At 53.8% G+C, this 22,560-nt stretch overlaps 3 protein-coding genes across 3 annotated transcripts; 2 read left to right on the top strand and 1 right to left on the bottom strand.

Annotated features, from left to right (window-relative positions):
- The first annotated feature begins 9,473 nt into the window (after positions 1 to 9,473).
- On the top strand, positions 9,474 to 13,969 carry GGS23DRAFT_322430 (uncharacterized protein). Its single transcript, XM_051512890.1, has 3 exons — positions 9,474 to 10,049; positions 10,583 to 11,745; positions 12,028 to 13,969. Exons 1-3 carry the CDS (start codon positions 9,944 to 9,946, stop codon positions 13,849 to 13,851), a joined length of 3,093 nt encoding a protein of 1,030 aa, XP_051368040.1. The 5' UTR covers positions 9,474 to 9,943; the 3' UTR covers positions 13,852 to 13,969.
- A 1,460-nt stretch (positions 13,970 to 15,429) lies between these two features.
- Positions 15,430 to 17,089, top strand: GGS23DRAFT_322482 (KptA family-domain-containing protein). The gene is made up of 3 exons (XM_051512891.1): positions 15,430 to 15,483; positions 15,631 to 15,875; positions 16,134 to 17,089. Exons 2-3 carry the CDS (start codon positions 15,660 to 15,662, stop codon positions 16,992 to 16,994), a joined length of 1,077 nt encoding a protein of 358 aa, XP_051368041.1. The 5' UTR covers positions 15,430 to 15,483; positions 15,631 to 15,659; the 3' UTR covers positions 16,995 to 17,089.
- Positions 17,090 to 17,423: 334 nt separating this feature from the next.
- Positions 17,424 to 21,148, bottom strand: GGS23DRAFT_616232 (Gti1/Pac2 family-domain-containing protein; the record flags this gene model as incomplete). Its single annotated transcript, XM_051520776.1, has 4 exons — positions 17,424 to 17,986; positions 18,085 to 18,281; positions 18,521 to 18,669; positions 19,973 to 21,148. 4 exons carry the CDS (start codon positions 21,146 to 21,148, stop codon positions 17,424 to 17,426), a joined length of 2,085 nt encoding a protein of 694 aa, XP_051368042.1.
- Positions 21,149 to 22,560: the final 1,412 nt, after the last annotated feature.

Consider the following 22,560-nt stretch of genomic DNA (forward strand, 5'->3'; position numbering starts at 1 on the left):
GTTTACCACCAAAGCCACCCAGCAGCCCGAGTCGTCCTACTCCCGCTCTTCACCACCAGACCTAACGAAGTGCGAATTGCCTCCTCCCGCGTCGAAGTGAGGTCCGGTTGCTCGATTGGCGTCGCGCCGTCAATCAATCGGTCGGAAGAAGAGCGAGTAACTCCACGATGAGGGGACCTTGGTAATGAGCGACGATGTGGCTCGACAATTGAGGCCTCGTAGTACTGGACAGCGCTGCTGAATCCTTTATCCTCCTCTTAAATTCCTTCTCTTTCTTCTTTCAACGTCAACGCCTCGGTATACTTCCTCCTTCAATCCGAAGCAATCACACCCATAACCTATTCCGCAGCGACCGACAACCACAGGAGGAGAGGGAGAGGGGGGGGAGGGAGGAATGGAAGTCGTACGTCGTAGCCAGGTGGGTGGGTGCGTGTATGAGTGTGTAGGGCAGCACCGGCAGACGAGAGGGGAACCAAGTGCTTAATAATTAACGAAGCGTGTGCAAGACGGAGGGGGTGTACGACGAAAAGAGAAGAGGGTCGAGAAGAGAGTGTGAGAGGATGTAGTTTTTGTTTTGTTTTCCCGGAACAGATCGCTAGAAAGTGGCAGCCATCGGAGGGTCAGCGCATCCTACCAACCACCTAGGGTCAACGGATATATGGGCGTAGGAGGAGAATTGGCCGGCTGCCCCGTGTGAGGTAGGCAGTGCAGCGGTTGGCGATACAACTGGAGGCTGCGGCAATGCGAGACGGGAAGGGAGGTGAAAAGGGAAGCGTTCGGATAGAACGAATCGGGACAGGAGAGTTGTTGAGGGAGAGAAACACAGACACCAGCACCTGTACACTCTCTGCACTCGATATCTTGTCTCTCACGCACACAGTCACTGTCAGTCAGTCGGCTGACAGCGGAAACAGGAAGAAGAAGGCCGGAGAGAAAATCTGGGGGTGAGCGCAAGAAGAAGAAGAAGAGGAGGTTTCGGTTGGGTAGGTAGGAGGGAGGAGGAGACCGACAAGCTGCGGTGGAGGGCGGGATCTGGGTTGTGGGATTGCGAGTGTGTTGACTGGTGAATGGGCGAATTTGGAGGGAGGAGAAAGAAGGGAATGGGATTGGGATTTGAGATTGCGCTAAGAGGGCATGGTACCTAAGGCAGGTACTTCGTACACAGAACTATTATACTCATAACAAGGACGGCAGGCACGTACGTATGAGTGTAGGTAGGTAGGAAGGCAGGCAGGTAGGCAGGTACTTGCCTGCTCAGTGCATGCCTACCTAACCTCTCATACATGCCTAGGCAGGTAGGGGCGACCGACAAACCTGCATCACGGGCCTGCCTCTCTAGCGCAGGACCCGGCGAAAGCGGTAGAGCTGGGGTACAGCCACTATGGCCGATGGCAGTGTTTGAAACAAGTTCGCTACTTGCCCTCGGCCTGAGGCGCTACCTAACAAACCTCGACCCGGTGGGGCTCCCTCAGCTTCATGTTCGTCGGTACTATATGGCTCCAAGTACCGCTCGGTATCTTCGCACGCGCGGTTTCGCGGCGCGATACACGTCCGATACATCGGATCCCTAGCCATAATGCCGAACATTAACACTAACTTTAGGTCCCTAACGTGACCCCTACGTAGCAGGTATGTAAGGTGACAAGGCAATATACGTATAGTACGTAGGTTCCTGCTCATACTTTACATTTCCCAAGATGCCTGCCCGGCAATAGCAGGGAATGGACGAGACGGAAGAAACCGACTGCGGCAACCAGGAGTACTCATACGTGAACTCTCCCTTCCGCTTGCGCAGTTTTGACCGCGATACCAACATCTGCTCTATGCCCACAAACGGGGACGCGAACGTCGGGTGGCTTTCGCTGCGCTACTGACGGTTTGATGTGTGCGGACATCTGACTGGTCCGTCGTGGCAGGGCCTGGGGAGGGGGGGCGCTCTGCGTTTGCGGCGTTTGCGAAACGAGAGACGGTGGCCGAGACAGCGCGACAGGGGTGGTGGTGATTCTATTAATAGCCATCTGCAGTTACCTTGCAGCAGGTAGGCGCCAATGACCAGCCAATCAAGGCCCCGTGCCAAATTTGGTCTTGCAGCTGATAATTTCGCTGGGCCAATCACATCTGGTCATGCCAAGCATAAGCCGGGAATTGGCTTCTCGGTGGCTGTCGAGGACTCTGCTCGAAATGCAGCATTATCACGGACGCTGCGCAGTCCAGTGGCGATAGCTCCAGGTGAGGCCTTAAGCCAGATCGAACGCATGTAGGATGCGTCGATTTTTTTTTTTGACCTTGCCTTCTCTCTCTTCGAGGTCGTCGTGATGAAGAGCTGGTCTTTTTACGTGTACCTAGGGATGTCCAAGATTATATGTCTTCCTATGTACCTACGTCCGCACGGGTACAATGTGAGCGTAGTTGCAACGGATGCCTGCCCTTGAAGCATGCCGTTTTATTAGGAAATCCATTCCCTCCCTCAACCCCTCGCAGCCGACGGGCCTCCCTACCTTGGACCCGGAGAATGATGCTTCGGTAACTGGATATTGCCGGACCAAAGCTGGCTCGCCTTTCTCGTCAATCCTCTTAACCCACAAAGGCGCGACAAGATGGGCGCTAGCAGCGTACATATACATACGCAGATAACGACCCCCAAGGCGAGAAACAAAGAAACGAGACCAATGACCAGACCCAAGCTGCCGGACCTAGTGTTCAGCAGATTCAGCGTCTCCTTGAAATCAACCCACAAAACAGCTACCTACCAGGAACTCCCGCATGCTATACCTATATATAACGACGATGGTGCCGCGGAATTTTCTCTTCGCCTAAATTGCTTGCGCTTCACGTCTTGACACGTGGGATCTATACTTACCGAGGGGTTGTCTCATGCCAACTCCCAATTATTTTTTCTGCATTTCAAGTATACTCAGTAGCATATCGAGGGCACCCTAGACAAGCCTATTCGGCCAGCTTGTCGAGTTTGACAGGAGTTTCCGGCCCAAGCCGCCAAACGATGGCTCATACCGTACCAGACTTAGGGGAGTATCTATTGTTGGCAGATTTGCTTGCCCAAAGAGCGATGAGAGAAATCGCTACGAGAGCCGGTTGCGACATAGGCGCCCAAGCTCGGCCATGATCTCACGGCGCATGTACAACAACGGATCGCCACGTCGTTCTGGGGACTAATATCTCCCTACAGTCGACATCACTTGGCGCTAAGATAGAGATTATGGGGGGTATCCCGCGTGCTACATAGATGTTTTCAAAGATCGCTCACCCCCACGTTGACCGACAACGCGGCACCGACCCAGGCCGGGAGGTCGATCTCGATATGTAAGGGATGTTGCCTGTCTGCCCCCATACCCTCTTGATTTTATCGACACGCGCGACACGAGGTTGGCTCGTTTTCCACGAGGCGCGCTTATTAGGTGTAACCTCCAATAGCCAGCGGGTGGTCCGCTCGGGGATGTACTCTGGGTAGGAGGCTAGCGAGATACGGAGATGATCTGAAATAGGGATTGTCGCCATACACGGGAAATTACAAGTGCCCGTTACGCGCTGGCAGGCTCAACCCTGACGCTTATATACATGTACCTGTATATGTGCTACATCTCAACTGCGTTGCCTGCATCCCAGAGGTACCTCCTCCGTAAGTGGCTAAGGAAGATGCCCTTAATTCAAGCACGCACACTCATGTTAAGTCGTAGGTATCTGACGAATGTATACGTTATACACATACCTAACTCGGCAGGTTAGCCGGCAAATATATGTCCACACCATAGAGAGCATTAGAAACGTAGTATTGTGTTGCGCTTTGTCCATATGTCGGTAGGTATTCAGATGGCTATACCCCTGCCGCACTTGAAACGCCCGAGTTTATGTATTAGTTCTTCTCTAATAACCGACGCGAGAAATACCTGATATTTACGTAGGTACATACTACCTAGTACACACAAACCTCGCTATGGATAGGAGACCCATGCGGTCCCTAGGCCATGGCGCTAGGACTTATTAGGTCGGACTGTTTATCTAGGAACCTAGGCGTGCCCATAGTGGTTGCCGTGCCATCACATGTCTTTCTCATCTATGGATTTCGCTCCTGAACACCAACCCGGCTATATATATACCCATTTTGAGGGAGCAACTTCTTAACACCTATGCATTAACGTACACACAGTGTGACGTGGCCATCCCCAAGCAACGCATGGCTCAATAGGTTTGCGGGCAGAGGAGGCAATGGGACGTAGGTGAGAAGTGTTGTATTAACTGGCTAGAAACGAAAGGAAAAGAGTGCGAATCTAGCAGCGGCCTCTATACATGCTCAAGTAGCTCAGGTAAGTCAGATTGCTCTCTACGGAGGATTCACTAGAGGCGCATGCCTATTACGTGACACATAGTTAGAAACCTAGATCCTCCCGGCTTCTCTATAGGCATCTGGCGTTCGAGTTTCCCTGGAGAAGAGGGATTTCCCCTGCAGAGTTCGTTTGTTAACACCCGGCTCTTTGTTTCTTGCAATTGGGTTTCTGAAACATCGTTCCGAGATTACAGGAAGCTATTACAGGTGAACTTTCTGGGGAATCATCGATGAGAAAGCGCCTAGCGTATCATGTGTTGAAGCGCACATGGCTCCTCATGAGGCATGCCCGAGACGAGCTTCGCTCCGTATATATTTCGAGGCTTTGTAGATTCCATTCTCTAACTTAAGTTCTTAGCAACCACTCTCCACGGCGTTGGGATGTTACACCATATATAACAGCCAAGGCAAACATGTCTTCCTGCGCACACTTCGCTCGGCGTAGCGGACCACGACGCATCGAAGCTGATCTCTCGCAGACGCCCTCTCAACACATCCCACCGTACAGCGCCGGCACAGGAAGGAGTCCAGGGAAGACACATCCAGTTCCTAGCGAGAAGGACATCAACCCGCACGGGATCAATACTAATACCTTGTGGAAGCGGCCCTGCAAAAGCGGTGGAACTTTTAGCCATCAAGACTTTGGGAAAGAGATCCCTCGACTGGTTGTTTGCTAGCCGACGAGGTGATTGGTTCCTTTTTTTGGAACAAAGAGAAAAAGGGCACGCCTTACACTACGTCATTATTACCTAGCACGTTATAATATGCAGTGCAGGTCATGCTTATACTATGTAGGTATGCGTTTATGCTTCGACCTTCCAGAACCCTAGAAATCATCGCCGACTTGGCGAGTTCAATCACTTAGCCAACTTGACATTGTAACCTTGGTGAATGCCTTGGAATTTCCCAATGGGACGATCCTAGTTTATCACGCCCATTAAAGGCCCTGTATGCCCGAAACACATCTAGGTAGATAGGGCAATGCTACCTATTAGTGATATTTATTCGATAGTGTCATTACTGTAGACATGCTATCGATAGACACCCCCCTTTATAGTATGTAGGTACCTAGGTAGTTAGGTATACATAGGTATGTAGTAATATGAGGAGAAAGTATCTTTGTATGTTGAAGAAAGACAGCTTGGACTCGCTATTAGAAGAGTTATATATAGAAACGACCACAGCTGCCAGCAACTAGTTTAGGGTGCTGATTAATAAGAACAACAGCTGTATCTAGCGATCGGCCAGCTGCAAATTGCAGTTGGGCGAAATGATAAATAGTAAGGATAAAGAAGGCAAATTCAACGATCAAGTATATAAACGAGTGTATGCCTATGTGTATGTGATCTACGTATGACGGCTGTGTAATAGAAAAGAATGTGAAAGTATGTATGCCAGATTCATATAAATATAGGTATATCGTAAGCCTTACAAGGGCTAACTAGATTAAAAAGTACCTACATATCAACCTACATATAGTATGTGCCTACCTTAGTTTAGGATCCGACTACGAGTTTAGGATATATTTAAACCCGTCTAACCTACGGTTCATTGTGGTTATGGTAAAGAATGAAACAGTGTCCTCTAGGTCTTCCAACGTTATCTGCCCCTGCTGACGGGGACGGGCTCTCTAGGATCTGTTTGAAATCCGGCATCAGTTCTCTTGCGTATGTCCATCTCCATCTCATCGCATATTGGCACTCTCAGACCTGAGCCTACTGAAGCTACCTTAGGTACCTCCTATAGGGCATTTGGTCAGTAGGTACCTAGCCTATTTTGTAGTACAGCATGGACGTATAGAAGTAGGTCATGTACTTAGGCATGTATATTAGGTATACGTGTACATGCATATATATGTAGGTACACTCACATACTCACCTACATAGTTGTTGCGTTGGTAAGAGGTGTTACGTAACCCATGCTCTTATGCAGTGCAATGCGCATAATACGGAGCGACGCTATGCTTGACGCTTGATCCACTTGAACTGGCACCTACGGGTATCCACGTGTACAATGCTCTCGTTGGTACGAGGTAGGAGATAGTTGAAGCATCTAGCAAATGTAGGTCAATGACTTACTGTGCATAGGTACGGGTCCGTTATCTACGTGATGGGTCAATTTGATGCAGAGTTTCATCAGTCCTCTTCGAGCACAGGGGAGATAAGAAAGGGGATGCATGAGGCTCAACTCGGTATTCTGCTGAAACATATCAGAACGCGTGTTTTGATGAGGTGAGGGATGGTGCTGTTGTCACGGACCCGGAGGGGCTTTTAGCTAAGTGTTTGATCTCCTCCAAGATCAGGGGCCAGATCCTGGTATTTCCGCTTGTGGTGCCTGCGATTGCGATTTATGATCAGAGAAGCCCGGGGCCCCCCTACGCCTCCTCGCTAAAGAGGTGGCGTTGATCGACCGTGGTAAAATTGGCCGAGGGTCCTCTTCACACATGCCCAAAATTGCGCCCCTCAAAATTCTGCGCACCCGGATTCTGGGAGCGATTATGACTACGCGGCTCGGATAAAAGGGGTTGATGAGGCTGGGGTGAAGTGCGATTCCGATCGTGGGCAGAGGTCACACTCAGGCGCCAACGGCCGTACTCACATATGCGTATGTATTATAGCCTAACCGCCTATATGTGATGACGAGAGAGAAGAAACACGTTCCCGAGTTCGGATGAATCGCTGCCTAGTCGATGGAAAGGAGATCGCAAACTCCGCAATGACTCGCGAGACGATTCCTTGCATCAAGAACATCATCATAGAGGTCCACGTCGGACCTACATATGTACGCGGATAGTGCTTACACACTAAACACCAAGCATGAGATGCAATGCACAGAACACGGCGCGACGACCTATCGGCCAACCATCACCTGGACAGTGCTTGCGCCGGTTCGCAATTTTTTTCGTTGGTAGTCCATAAATCGTGCCGGGCCCTTCTCATGTAGGGGGCTTGAGGGGCGTTACCTGCAGCCGACCGTTGATTCCTTGCAGGACTCCGCAGACTAAAATTCAACGTGACTGAGGTATCCCGCAAGTCAGAGTGCCCTTGATTATACGCATCCTGAATGGGTGGTGATAGTCAAGGAGGGGCGGGTAGAGAGGGGGAAGAAGGGGAAAAGAGATGGAAATAAGCAGGCAAATCAACGAAACAAAAAAGCCTGGGGAGTTGGCAATTAATAGGTATATGTACCTAAGGTAGGTACCTAGGTATGCAAAGACAACTTTGCGAAGAGACCTAGTAGGTACCTAACGCACCTACAAAGGTATACGTAAATGCATGTACAGGTATGTAGGCCGAATGCCCACCGACAACCCACCGAGTATGGTGCCGAGTCTCCTCCGAGTAAACACAACTGACGTGTACTTACAGGTGCATGGTAGGCACCTACCTATCGTGCCTACAGTAAACACACATTATAATCCGCATGCTTCGCATTCTCCCTATGTAATATGTACCAACGCCCTGGAGATTCCATGCGACAACGCTATCTATTTAATACAAGCCGGGGAGGTCCGTCCACAATAATATAGCGCAGGCCAACGATTGTCCCTGACAAGGCAGGTAGTCTCCCTCTATATATACCTAGATATGCATGTACACGCCTGCATACCTACCTATCTACACACCTATTCGTTTTCGAAACTTGGGTAAAGGCAGGCTCTTCGAGACGGTCAACAATTGACCCGCATCTCCCACTCTTCGCGCCCCGCCCCTTCAGGTCCAACAATCAACGCTTCTGGTTGGCTGCAGCAACTTTCCCGTCCGATGCGGTACTGTCTCCGAGCGCACCAAATCTCGCTGATAGCAATGATTGGGTATATCTTGCCGTCTTGCTACCGAGCATGAACTACTGCAAGGTTTTTTTTCTTTCGCTCTTCATTGATACCTAACGTTGTCCGACTTACTAGTAATTACACACCGCTTTCTAGGGAAGATAGCTCAAATATAGGCAGGTAGGTCACATATAAGGTACTGCGTATTCGCGGGAGGAAAAAAAGGAAGGAAAAAAAATTGTACGTATACCCATTATATGTGGGCCACTCGTTATTCGTACCTATTGAGTTGGGCATTATGAGCGAACATATTCTCCCCGCTTCGTAAACAATAATAAGAAGTATCCATCGCCACCCTAATTGGTGTTAAAGCACATACCAGCACATACCACACCCTCCAAAGAAGCCCCTGAACTTATCCTGCACCTATTCTTAAACCTTGCTTGCAGATCCTTTCATTGAAAATCAACATGGGACTCGGGACGGGACACGGGCGAGAACCAGAAGAGGAACTAATAGCTGGAGACAATAAGCTGTACCCTATAACTGCGTATGTACAAGGGCACCGTCTCGTGCTCACGGACCTCCTCTGTCGGATCACCACACATGCGTCGGTTGCAGTCTTGTGGCTTCCTCCCCTCCTTCCCAGAGGCCATTCCGTCCCACACCAAGTTAAGATGGTTAGCGTCTTCTGCACTCGCTGGCGTAAGGGCAGGCCTTGCCGGTTGTAACTAGCAGTGGCTAACTGCAAGTTGGTGCCGGAGAGGTCCTGGCCTTCGCGATGTGCGCCCCTTGCGCGGGAAAAGAAAGGGGGGAGGGCGAGTGCGAGATGACTGGCCAAAAGCCCAACCCGTTGTCTAGAAGTGCCTATGTTGCTATGAGAGAGGTATGTTGGCGCCTATGTTGGCATTTAGGCGCATCCTGTGTTGATGAGCTTGCGAGCGCAAACTATGTAGTAGGCACGAAATATGAGGCTAGTCTAGACATTCCAGATTATTTGTAGTCTACCTACCTACCTACCTACCTACCTAGATACCAAGGTGTGTGCCAATGAGTATGTATGATGCGCAGGCAATGTACGTGTATGTAGGCAGGTATGTCGGGCAGTTGACGGGTTAGTTGATACCAAGACGATTGGAACCAGCTTCCGATGGGCCACCTTCATATCCATACCTACCACATCCTTATCCTTCCCATCCAGACCCCCGGCACACGGACTCGGGCTACTACCCTCTCTGCCTCTCTCCCTGTCCTAGCCAAATCTCAGTATGATCGAGAGCTCTGATTGAGTGTTCGGTGTTCTCCTGAGATTGGAGCACTAGAGGTAAACCTCTCCTCCTCTTCTCTCCCTACCTCTCCCTTCTCTCTTTCCCTCTCTCCACCACCACTCGTCGCTCGTTTAGACAACCACACTTCTCTTTCCTGTCCACTCAGTCCTTTTTTCTCTTGTTCGAAAACGACGACGATACTGGCGGCATCTCGCGCGATCTCGGTAGAAGACCAGCCTCGATACCATTTATGGGACTTCCTTGTCTTTTACATTTATGCGGAAACAGATCTCGGAGCCCCTGCGAGTTCGAACCAATACATGGCCTACAGCAGCCCACACACACCACAGCTACATACACCACACCCGGCCTACATACATACACGTACACATACTTGCATACGCGACCTGAATAATACCTAATACAAGTGGGCGGAGAGGATCCCCTCCGAAAAGAGGGAGATCTGGCGGTAGCGAACGTCATTGGATCAGCTGACTGGGAATAGTTTGGTGAGAGACAGCAAGAGAAGGGACGGTTAAAAATAAGAATAAGCACGAAGATATGATGGTCCCGACGAAGCCCGAGGCGGTTCAGGCCTCAATTGATAAAAGGTGCCCGCCTGCTGCTGGTGGGTGCGGTAGCCGTAGCGGCAACTCTAGCGGTAATGGTAGGTGACTATGAATGTCCTCACCCTGACCTAAGCTTATTGTTCAACCCTCCGTACCTAACCATACCTGACTCTTCTTCCCCCCTTCCAACCCGCCCGACCACACCTCCATGGCACATTCACTTCAGTTGGGTCCCGCCCCCCCATATTTGGACCTTTGGAGGTACGTAAAGGTGCCACTGAGGTACATTGGCCATTGGCGTATCAAAGTACTTCGAAGGGCTTCCATGGTTCTGAGTACCCTAGGTAGTTACCTGGGGACCGGAGGGCGCCACTAACAATTTACGCCTCTGCATGTACATGCCTCCTCACGCGCAGTGGTACCTGGTTCCTTAGTACTAGTACCACCACTGCCGCTTCCTATCTCCCCAATAATACCACCGTCAATGCTGCGGCCTCCTCAGACCCATCGCCCTCCTTTTCGCCTCCCGCACCATCTACCAAAACATCATCACCATCCTCCTCCTCCTCAGCAACAATCACCGCAATCCCGACTGCGACCACCATCACCACCACTAACGCAACCAAAACAGCCGTAAATAGCGCAGGCAGGACTCCGGCGTCAGCTGCCACGCCGTCAAAGCAGACTGTCCTACACGCACACCGACAGAGCCACAACTCGTCCAAACTCCCCGCCTTTCGTTTCGCCGATCTGAAGAGAGAGCCCATCGTGTTGCCCTCGCTGCTGCAGAACAATCACCACATACATCACATACCGCCGTCTCCTGTCTCACCCGACCCAGATCAGCACCCCGACGCCCAACCAAACGCGACGCAGGAGACGCCCCCGCCACCCGTGCCGGCGCATCTGTCAAATCAACATCTCAGCCATACCAGCAACACCACTAGTGCCCGTCCTGGTCCCTCTGTCTCACGCCAACAATTGATCTCGGATCGCTCGCCTTCCCCCAGGTCTCGGGCGTCCACCTTTCAGAACCCCACTACCCTATCGACCGCCAAATCTTCAACGGCCTCCGTCAATGTAAAACGATCAGCATCGCTGGGTTCATCTGCTGCCATCGCTACTACTACTATTACTAACGGGCTGTCCCCCAATCCGGCCGGCATCAAGTCGCCCTCGGATTCCGCCGACACCCTCGTCACGGTACGCCAGCATCCACGGCACAGGCGCGCGCCTCTATCGGCCGGTTCAGCGACGACCCTCGACACCCCGTCTGGCAAGCGGATGCATGCTGCCGAGGACAATCCAGGTGCATCGCCAGGCGAAGAGATCAGCAAGGAGGGCGCGCACGGACAGCGAGAATTGCTGCTACCGAAAACGATACAGAGGACCACTGCGGATGAGAGGAGGAACTCAGTAGCGCGGCGTCCACCCATATCCTACAAAGCGCCGGTAACTTCTGCCTCGTCGGGAGGCACTGCTTCTATCCCGCCGATCCGATCTTTCCGGTCTTCCGGCGAGCGACGTAGTCTCGTGCTCGACATGAACGTCCGCTCGATGCGCTCCTACGACGGGGGCGATGATTACGGTGATTCGAACCACCGTGATAGGACCTTGCGAGCACTTGAGGGCAGGCGTTTCGACGACGTATCGCAGATAACGCCGCCCGACTCAGCTGGGGATCGCCCAGATGTCGACGAAAATGGCGATCTGTTTTTGAAAATCGCTCGCGAGGATCCTCTACGACGCAGTACCGACAGCACCGGGACGCACGGGGAAAATTCGAGTGCCTTGGTAAGTCCAAGATTATTATTCTCTTGTCTCCTAATTGTTTCAGAACCTGCAGAGTGTCATAGCACGCGCGCGCTCGTAGCTCTTGGACTTTCGCTATGACTTGTCCCCTTCAGGAACGTCCCCCACTCCCCGAGGTTGCAGGATCCGTGAATCTCACCCGTGCTGTCCACGTCGCCCACATCTGGTAGCTGACAACACTCGTCGCCTTTCCCAAACTTACTCTTTCGTCACCTCCCTTGATGCGAGCATAACCCTGAAGGCTAGCACTGACATATAATTCAGTCACGAGTTACGCGGACCAGCCGTCGGCCACTTTCTATTGGCGTCTCCTCGTACCAGCCAGCTTCGCCGCCCCAAATGTCTCGGCGCTTGTCAGATCAGGAGACCTCTCGGTCTAGGGGCTTTAGTGATGAGCAGTCGGGTGAGAGAATCGCCCGCACTCTAACCTACAGGGGGCCATCCAGAGACAAGTCCTTAGAGGAAACCAAATCGAAGGCGAATAGCGCTCCCCTCCGTGCTTCTCCTCTCACCACCCCACGATCGTCCTTTCCGGATGCTCCTCCCGAGCAGGCATCGGCTGCTTATGGCCGCAAGAGACAAATGTCCATCGACAACGGCACTCCAGGCCCATCGCGTGTGTCGTCGTTAAAGCTTAACAATGTCAACTATAGCCACCCTCGCGGCTATAGTTCATCGCCACTAGTGCAAAAGCCGATGGAATCTCAAAAGAATGATACCCAACAAGGTGACACGGGTCACGGTGTCGAGGGCACGGACTCTACGGCATCAACCGCGGCCCCATCTACAGTGTGGGATGAACTCGACGACCTCAAATCCCGCATCCACCGTCTCGAGTTGACTGGCAAATTGCCTCCAACCTCCGGTGCCGCCATTTCGCGCGCCTCGGAGGAGCGGCCTCCAACCGCCAACACTAACGCGACAACTTTATCTGCATCCCCAAAGCGCGGGTCTGGCGGCGCTGCGCAAGCATCTGATTCAAATATCCCGCAAAGAGACAGCCACCCGCTCCTACACTCGGCTCTGCTAAAATCCAAAGAGTTTATTAGCACAGAAGCTTTCGAGGCGCTAGAGACGGCAGCTAACGATGCGCTGTCCCTCTCCTCGATGATGGGCATCGCTGGCCAGCCAGGCCCTATTTCAAGCGGCGCAAGCAGCATTGGTAGTGGTACCACCATCACCGACCGACAGTTGAGACGAAAGGCGGATAGTATATGCCGCAGCCTCACCGAGCTTTGTCTTGCTCTCAGTGAGGGCGTGCTACAAGCCAAATCACAGCAAGTAGTCGCGGCAGCCGTAGAGAACCCCCCCATGGCCAGCCCTACCATTACCAAGTTTCCGGGGATGTCCAATTCGAGACGGCCGAGTCTCGTCGACCGCAACCTGGCAGTCACCACTAGCCCTCGAGCGCCACCTCGATATGAAGAGAGGCGGAACAGTGCGATCTCATCTAGCGTACAGCCAACCCCGCGATATAGTAACACGTTACCCGTGGGCCCCAATGAAAGCACGGTCATGACTGGTCGCAAGACTTCAATGCTGCTATCCCGCACCCGTCGAATTGGTTCCGAAGAGCCCGAAGAAGGACGCAAATCATCCCTGTTGAGGACTCGGCGGGCCACCACGGAGGAGCCGGAGGATATGTCAGATCGTAAGCCTATAATCATCCGAGGGCGTCAAGGGACGGTGGAGAACGAAGAAGAGGAATCGCGATTCCGCGCCCCTTCCCGAGCCATCACTGAGGTTCAGGGGCACCGATCGGTGACGCGCGAGTACGCGTCGCAGCTACCCGCACCCCCTTCAAAAGAACAGGAGACCCTAGCGTCGTCTGCTCTTCCGAGAAGGCGACTCGGCTCGGCCCTTAATACCAGACTGGTACTACCGGCAACGACAACGGGCATCGCCACGCCTATCCGGCGCTATTTTGAACGATCAACTCCCGACCGTGAAGCCTACAGCCCCGCAGAGAAGATTTACGAAGGCCGACCACAGCGGCAATTCTCGATTGCCCGCCCTGGAAGCATAGATAAACGAGCAAACCGAGACAGTATGATTGCTAGTGCTCACGCAAGCGGCACCTACCGGTAATGCCACAACGAAGACAACGACGAGCTCATGACGATGTTAGCCATAGACCGGTCACTTGGGCAAGAGCATACTCGCGCAGCTATGAAACATGTGCATGGTTAGATGGCTTTGATTATTAGTGTTATTCCTTTTTCTTTTTTCTTTTTTTTTCCCTGCAACTCCTGGAGACCTTTCTGCGAAAATACCCTTCCCACATTTGCGAAAGGCTTACGAATTTCCTTTTTACCGCCAAGGGGATGGCGTTGACATGCGCCATGTTTCCTGTACATACACATCAATCGGGGACCCAAAACGTGTGCGCCACGGAGATCGTCAAGCGAGTGAGTCGACGGTCTGGCATGGAGCGACATCTGGTGTCGGATGGGGTTTTCAAGTTGGTTCCGAAACCGCCGCGAACAGGAGTTCGTAGCGGACTGGACACACAACAGAGAGAGAGAGAGGCGGGGCGGAACTACACCGAACCGGGCTGGGCTGAGCTAACTCTATACGTTCCCTTACTTGGCCTTCCCTTATCGCACCTTGGCTTTACTTTACCTTACCTGAGCTCTGGGTTCTCCTCTGTGAAATAGCGGCGCAAAGGGGAATCGGATTTGAGGCTCGCGGCTCGGGAAGCGGGGAATCCAAAAGGGGGGGGGGTGGAGGGGAGAGAGTGTTGTACTCTGGTTAGGTATAGCCCAGTCTTGGCGGTCCTGCTGAGGGTTGGCTTTCTACTATAGGGCAAGCAGGGCAGGTGAGGAGGACAGACCGGTGTGTGGTCAACCAATATACCAATGTACTATGTAAATAAGGCCGTCGGAAGGCGGCAATAATGTATGAATATTAGGGTTTCGAGACGAATATGTCCGTTCAGCAATGATGCCGCTTCTCTGGAGTGACGCACCGCCGTACAATATAGGTACCTACCTAGGTAAGTAGGCTACAATGGTGCAGAAAAACACAGATGACTTCTTCTGGAGTACCAGGAGATGGGGTACCTGTGTTTTAGTTGTAAGTGCCCACCCAGTACGGTAAGGTACTTGAGTACATAGGTAAGTACCAGGTACCTACCTAGTTGGAATGTACCCGATGTACCTGGGTATATGAGGCAGGTGTTTATTCACTTTAGATAGGTACCCAAGGTAGGCGAGTAGCTTATGTATCTAAAGGCAAGTCGGTACTTAAGAGGTAGGTGAGGCAGGTCCCAGTAGGTAACCACCACTTCGCTTTTTTCAGGTTTGCAAACGGTGACAGACGGACAGACGGCGGAGAGGACTTATCGCGACGGCCTACTTACCTACGCAACCTGGCTATAGGTGCCTATCGCCTTTCTTCCCTCGTTTTCCCCCATTTAGATACGAGATGGACGTTGTTTCCAGTTCATCTGCTTCGTTTCTTTTCTAAGAGGGTTTTCTCAACAGAGACCTATCACCGTCTTTGCCGACACCCTGGCTCTACACAAGCTATCAGGACGCCGTTACCTCATCACAGGCTTGCTGGGCAGAGGCATATGTGGTAGCGGCAGCGGCGGCAGCAGCAACAGTGGTAACACTCGTTGTGACGTCCACAACTACTACCATAGTAATATCAATACAAACAACACATTAGCACCACAGCTACACCGGCTGGCGTGTCGTCACTTCAGTGGTACTAAAGGTTGACACCCCCCCTCTCATCATCCTCTTCCAACCCCAGCAACTAAGGAAATCCAATCGTGGGGTTTCCTCCGCTCCCTCTCCTGAGGCTACTTACTACTTCACTCCTACCACTAGGTACCACACACACCCGCTGACAGAACACAAGACAGTAATATCCGCACCCACAGCAGCGGCATGTCAGACTTCGAGGACGAGCTCGCCGAGGCGGCCGACCGTATGGTAGAAGGAGGTAAGGGGGCGAGGGGGGCAGGGAAGAAGGGTGGAGCCCCGGCGGGTGGCCGGAATCGCGAGGTACTCATCTCGAAGGCACTGTCGACATTACTGCGGCACCGCGCCCTAATCGCTGGCATCCGGCTCGACACCGAGGGGTACGCGCCACTGGATCGGGTGGTGAGTTCGTTTTTTTTTTGGTTGTTGATGTTGATGTTTTGTTTTTTAACGGGAGGAGGAGGAGGCTGGGGCAAGGCAAAAGGGAAAGCAGACTTCGCTAGAAAGGCGGGAGGGTTAGGAGGGGAGGTGGAAAGGAAACAGAAGGAAAGGAATGAAGAAGAAGAAGAAGAAGAAGAAGAAGAAGAAGAAGGAAAACTGAACTGGTGGGGACCATGACGGAAGAGGAAGAGCAATCCTGCTAACCCCTTCACAAAAAAGATGCTGTGGCCGCGCCTCCGGTCACTCAATCCCACCCTCGACGACATCCGACAGGTGGTCGCGGACGATGCGAAGCAGCGGTTCTCCATGAAGCCGAACCCCGCGGCGTCGGCGAACCACCCCAGCGGGTGGCTCATCCGCGCGAACCAGGGCCACACGATCGCGGTCGCGGCCGAGGGCATGCACACGCGGCTCACGCTCGAGGCGGGCAACGTGCCCGACGTCGTCGTCCACGGCACTTACTTCGCGTTCTGGCCGGCGATCGAGGCGTCCGGGGGGCTGAAGCGCATGGGCAGGCAACACGTGCACTTTGCCACAGGGCTGCCGTCGTCGCGGCCTAGTGCGGAGGGGGGACAAGACGAGGACGGGGGCGAAGGCGGGCGGGAAAGGGAGCAGGCCAAGGTGGTCAGCGGCATGCGCGGCGACGCCGAGCTCCTCGTGTTCGTCGACGTGAAGCGGTGCCTGCGCGAAGAGCCGCGGATCCGGTGGTGGTTGAGCGCCAACGGGGTCGTGCTCGCGGACAGGGATGGCAGCAACGTCGGAGACGGAGACGGGGACGGGGACGGAGGCGAGGAAGAAGACGCGAGTCCTGCTTTGGTAGTGCCGCTGCGCTACGTGACCGAGGCGCGGGGTCGCGTGCAGGGCGTCGGCGTGCTGTGGCGCGACGGCGAGAAGGTGGCAGACCTGCCACCCGACGTGGTGGCAAGGGTCCCATTTGGAAAGGGAGGCGGGACCGGAGGAGAGGGAGGGGAGAAGAAAGGGGCAGAACGGGGTTCCGGAGAGGGTTCCAGGAGGGGGAAAAGAGGCGGAGGGAGTGGTAGGGGAAGAGGGAGTGGGAAAGGGGGTGGTAGGGGGCGGTAGTAGAGGCGGTAGGGAAAGGGGGTAAAAGTGTAGAGTTTACGGTCCCTAATTATGCTGTCGCGGCAATCTTAGGCTATTCGCCACATACACATGATAAAGCCGAGCAGACATCGAAGTATGACAACTCCTACGAGCAGAGTGGGCGCCTAGCTATTTGAATGTTTTGGGAGGGCTCCGCTAAGAACGAATCTACTGCGTGCTACACGCGTAGGTAGATAAAACAACGTAAGACGCGAGTGCGCGACCGGCGCGAAACGAAAAACAATAGCTATCCCGTGCCTCTCCAGGCGGGACTACGTGCACACAACAATACCTATGTTCATATTTAGCTTGTCTCCTTTCCTCTGTCTGCTGTCTCTCCGAGGTCATGAGTGCGGCCACGTACCTACATGCTCCCCCCTTTTCCAGGCCGCGCCAGATTTTCGCCGCTCAGCGCGCAGCCGGCGTCGCCGGGGCGGAGGCGTTCTGGCGCCAGAACCGTAGCCGCGCTGAGGTGTGCGTGCGGATGGGCTCGTCGTTTGCTTCCTCGGCGCCTGCGCCTCCACCTCCGTCCTCGCCCTGACCTTCGTCCCCGTCCCCGCCCTCGTCATTATCATCGCCGTTTGAGTCCGAGTCCGAGTCACCCTCATCATCGCCGACCGGCGCCGTCGAGGTCGCGTGATGGTGGTGGTGGTGTCCGTGCGCGCCGGGGGTTACGGTGGTGAAGGACCCCCAGACGACGGTGGTGGTGCGGAGCCCGGCGCTGATCACGCCGGGCTCGGCGGACGAGGTGACGGTGAAGAGGTGGTGCGGCGTCACGGTGGTGGTCTCGGTGGTGGTGGTGGTGACGGTGACGGCGGAGCGCACCGTGGCCGTGGCGTTGGCCGTCACCGTCCGCTCGCGCGCCACCGTCACGACGGGCAGCGGGTTCGCCGCCTCCTCCTGCGGCGTGAGCTCCGACCCGTCGCGCCCCGCGCACGTCAGAGTGCCGTCGCGGACGTGGAGAACGTTTCCTGCGTGCGGTAAAGGGCGGCGGGGGGTTGAATTAGTAACTAGTTGTCGTCGGGGCTCGAGGAGAACGAGAAGAAAACGGGTGGGGGGGAAAGCATACGAAGGAGTATACTGGTCAGTTGAACCGTCTCCTGGTCCTTCTTTATGCACTGGCACACGAGCTGGACGCCGTTCTCGCTGTCGGCGGTCGACGCCACGGCGACAAGGCCGCAGCCCGGGCACTGCAGCGAGAAGGGGCCTGGGTCCCGCGGACCGCTCTCAGAAGACACTAGGGTCCCATCCTCGTTGGTGATGCAGCTACGCAGGCGGGGAAAAAGCGTTAGCAACGTCCTCGTTCCTCGGGCTCGAAACGTGGCAAAGATATCCTTGAGAGGAAGAGAGAGGAAGAGAGAGGAAGAGAGAGGAAGAGAGAGGAAGAGAGAGGAAGAGAGAGGAAGAGAGAGGAAGAGAGAGGAAGAGAGAGGAAGAGAGAGGAAGAGAGAGGAAGAGAGAGGAGGAGAGAGGAGGAGAGAGGAGGAGAGAAAAGGAAAACATACTCGCCGAGGACCAACTTGCTCGCGTGGTAGTCGTCCGCGGTCAGGTTTGCGCCCGGCGCCGCGCGCCCGGTCTGGCAGCGCGCCGTGAGCGTCGTCGTGTTGTCCCGGGTCCAGAGGTAGTACCACGGACACAGGCCGTCGAACGAGTCCTGGGGCGGCGTCGGCCACAGGTCCTGACCTGCCGCTCCTCTCGGCGCGCGCAGGAGGGGGAGAAGCAAAAGGGGAGAGAGGAAGGGAGCAGCGCCGGGGCGACTGCGTCGGCTGCGACCGATCTTCATCGCGCGCGCCTACGGGCCGGACGGACCGGGGGGTCTCGACTTTGTGTTCTTGATGCTCGCGAGGAGATGGAGAGAGAGAATAGAAGACGCTTTTGCGCTGATGGCTGTAGAACGGAGGTAAATGGGGAGGAAGGAAAGCAAATCGGTTCCAGGTTGGGAGAAGGGTAATATGTATAATGCGGAAGACACCTCAGGTTGGCTGTAGAGTTTTCTTGAGTAGGAGAATATAGTTAGTCACCCACGGGCTCAACCCTCCTGTGTCACTTTGCGAGGAACTCGGGTGCCCCAGGGTACTATGGGCACATGCGTTACTGGCGGCTTTGCGTAAGTTGCAAGTGACTCACTTAGCATGGACATGCTGAAATCGTAGGAGTCATTGACGCCCCGAAGGACTCGTGGCAGGCGAGACATCAATGGCGGGATTTGTCCGTCTGTCTGTTCTAGTAGGTAGTTAATGGGTGTACTCGGCTATTTTCCACTCATCCTGACTTATTGCCCAAGAGCCTGAGGGAGAAGGGGGCACAAACAAGCGACAATTGAGCCTCATTATTTGCCTTTGTATAGGTACGAGGTAGGTCTTGCTGCCATTGTTTTCACCCGCCTGGGCATCAACTTGATTTAACTTACCTGGCTTGCTATCCCTACCTGCCAGTTGAATGGGGCATCATGGCTATGGGCTGGCATATTCGAATTGAAGGTTGCCTATGCATCTTGAGAATAGTTTAACGAATGCTTATACTATATTTAACGTAGGTACCGAGTAATAATGGCCGCGCGGATTTAAATGTTTGTTAAAGCTATTACGAGAATTAATAAACCTATAGAAGCAAATTGATAATAAGATTAACTACGGAGGACTAAAACTAATCGAAAAAAGTATAGATTCTATAAACGAAGGTATCGCGAAAAAAACACGCGTTTACAGGCCTAAACGCGGTAGCCCGTAAATTGGTAGCCCGAAGAGTGGTGACCTATCTTAAAGAGACGTAAAGACATTAGCATTAACATAGGAATTACACAACTTGCTTCGCCAGTGACCAAGTCTATCAACCTAGACTATCTGAACGAGTCTACTATGGTCTGTTTTCTACAAATGCAAGCCAAGATTCGCTGGATGCCTCGCTCTGTCAATGGGACTGGGTGACGTGTAGGTGATTCCGCTGGCCCCGCTGACCCTGGTAAAGTTTGTAGGATGTTGAGTCGATGCAGACGGCGGAGGGTTATAGCTGACGGGAGACCGTGGAGCCATCCCGTAAGACGCTATAGTCTGGTCATAATTATACGATGTCGTAACCGGTGCATACGAAATAGGTGGGGGCCCATGGCTCATGTTGTAAGACGACGGGGGAATATAGGGGTTGGCGTAATTAGCTGGAGCGTAGCTGTTCGGAGCGGGCGTCGACGGCATCCGCCCATCGCCAAAGCTGTAGGTTCCGTACGGTGGAGTGGTAGAGGTGGGTCCTCGGCCCGGATGGTCGGCCAAAAGATACTCGTGGTCGTCGACGGGGGCTCTGAAATTGCCCGAAGGTATCAAGCTCGACGGCATTCGTCCGTCGCCAAAGGTGTAGGTTCCATACGGTGGAGTGGCAGTGGCGGGCCCTCGGCTCTGATCGGGTAGGACATACTCGTGGTCGTCGACGGGGGCTCTGAAGTTTCCCGAAGATATCAGGGTCGGCCGGGGGGTAATGCCAAGGAGTGAGGGGGCTTCGGTTGGCGTCGTCAGTTTGCCCGATAAAACGTCTTTGATGGTGTAATAGGATACTAGGTGATGCTGGACGCCGCGGTGGGAGACGCTGATCGTCTTCTTTATCAGGCCTTCTTGCTTGAATTGATACGAGTCAACGAGGGATCCGACGAGAGCTCTCTCTGCGTCATTTCGGGTATTCACCGAGCTCCCCAAGTCTGCCATCGAGACTGCACCCGCCATGAAATTGGTGTAACTGGCAGTTGCGACAGTCCTCGAGTTGGGTGTCGGCTTGGATATCGATCCATCACACGGCCGCTGGCGTTTCATAGCCCTCTTCTTCTCGCCCGGCTGGAAAGGTTTGTCTAGTTCGCGATACAACAAGAAATTGCCGAGAATCCGACTCGGGCTCCAGGGAACACCATCCGTCCAACGTTTGATTCCAGATGAGTGCTCTTCATAGATAAACACATTGCCGCTGACGATCAGGTCGGGGCGTTCTCGATCGTGTGGTCGTCTTGGCACATGCGAGAACCGGCCGCAGAGACACGCTTCGAATAGTATGAGGGCATCCATCGTGCTCCCTATGTAGCCGATAAAGGTCGGGCCCAAGGCAGGGCCGGATTGTCCACCCAGCATGGCGGATCCGGGGATCATACTCGACATTGTCTCGTCACGGCAGATAACCGAACTTTCAGACTCTCGGCGGGAACGTAAATAGTAGATCGGCCGCTAAGAGGCTTCTTTCTGGCTAGAGAAGTTCTGGTTAGTGACAGGAAACTACGTCTTCGAAAGCCGGGTATTATCGTACCTGTGACTTGCTGGATTATGACGTTCACCTGTCCTGGGTTGGGATATTATACGCTGTGAGAGAAGGAGATAGCCAGGCCAAGTCCTGGCTGTTGGTATATGTGTGAGGCAGATCAAGCTAGCTCAAAAGACGTCGGAGACGAAACCCAAACACCAAGGTTGCGGATGCCGGTGTAAGGTTGATGGATTGATGTTGACCGATGGGTATTGGAAAGGGCCAAAATTCAACTCGAGCGAGAAGATTAATCTCCGCTTTCACTTGCGACGGTTGAATGAGTGTAATCGTGCGATGGCCGAGCGAGTGCGATCCAGAGTGTGCGTGCGTGCGTTGTGTCTCTGTGTTGGCAAGAAAGGAGAGGCCTCTGCGAGAAGAGGAAGGAGTTCTTTTATACGAAATGTCCTGGGACCTCCGATGGCCAGCTCCAGGGATCAGAGGACAGAAGACCCCTGGACACTGGGCTCCCTCCGAACTCTCTATTTCTACGCACGTACTCGTCGAACGTATGCTGGCCGACCGAACCTTGTTGTGGGCGGGAGGGCTGGTATCTTCGGAGTGGTAGAAGCCGTGCCAGGTACTTGCAAGGACCCCAGAGCACCGTGAGGGACGCGTCCAAAGGAGGTATCGAAGGTTAATGAGGGCACCTCGTCGATTAAGTTGGAGTCTGATGCCGTCGTGCCCTGAGCTGTTCAGGGGGGGGAGGGGGGGGGAGGGCCAGGTGGCGGCCTCGGAGGCATCGGTTTCGAAATAGCTAACTACACGGACTCCGTGGTTTTGGGTGGCCGCCGCGCGGACCTCTTGAGGGGATTCCACCGGGGGATTTCGCAGCCGGATGGTGGCTGAGAACGAGAGGAAGCCGCGTGGGACGCAGGTACGTACGGGCTAAGAAGGCGCGAGATCTATGAGGGAGGGGGCGAGGAGGAGAAGAAGGTTGACTTACCTAAGGCGCGGCAGGGCGGTGATGTCAGAGGGTGTGCCGGGCAGCGAAGAGGTGCTTCCGGCATGGGCAGGGCATGACGAACTCGTATACGTGTGCGCGGACCGCCTTCGTTACCGCCCTTGCCACGGATATTCTGCCTACATCCCCCATGTCCAACTCGCCGGCGATTCATTCACCCACCTCCTCTGCTCTTCTCAGGCCTCTCCTCTTCTCAGGCCTGGCCTCCGCCTTCTCTCCTCCTCTTCCACCGTAGATAGGGTTGTTATCCTATATTTGTATATATACCTGCCTGTATATATCTACACCGTTGTTATATCTCTTCGTCCTCGT

Source organism: Durotheca rogersii, assembly GCF_024521655.1.
Source record: "Durotheca rogersii strain YMJ 92031201 chromosome Unknown GGS23scaffold_33, whole genome shotgun sequence".
NCBI lineage: Eukaryota > Fungi > Ascomycota > Sordariomycetes > Xylariales > Xylariaceae > Durotheca > Durotheca rogersii.

Bases quoted from the DNA above. Each gene is read 5' to 3' on its own strand.
- GGS23DRAFT_322482 (XM_051512891.1), top strand. From the start codon at position 15,660: ATGTCAGACTTCGAGGACGAGCTCGCCGAGGCGGCCGACCGTATGGTA. The intron at 15,876-16,133 runs GTGAGTTCGTTT...TTCACAAAAAAG, and splicing joins ACGCGCCACTGGATCGGGTG to ATGCTGTGGCCGCGCCTCCG.
- GGS23DRAFT_322430 (XM_051512890.1), top strand. From the start codon at position 9,944: ATGATGGTCCCGACGAAGCCCGAGGCGGTTCAGGCCTCAATTGATAAA. The intron at 10,050-10,582 runs GTAGGTGACTAT...CAACCAAAACAG, and splicing joins CGGCAACTCTAGCGGTAATG to CCGTAAATAGCGCAGGCAGG. The intron at 11,746-12,027 runs GTAAGTCCAAGA...CATATAATTCAG, and splicing joins GGGAAAATTCGAGTGCCTTG to TCACGAGTTACGCGGACCAG.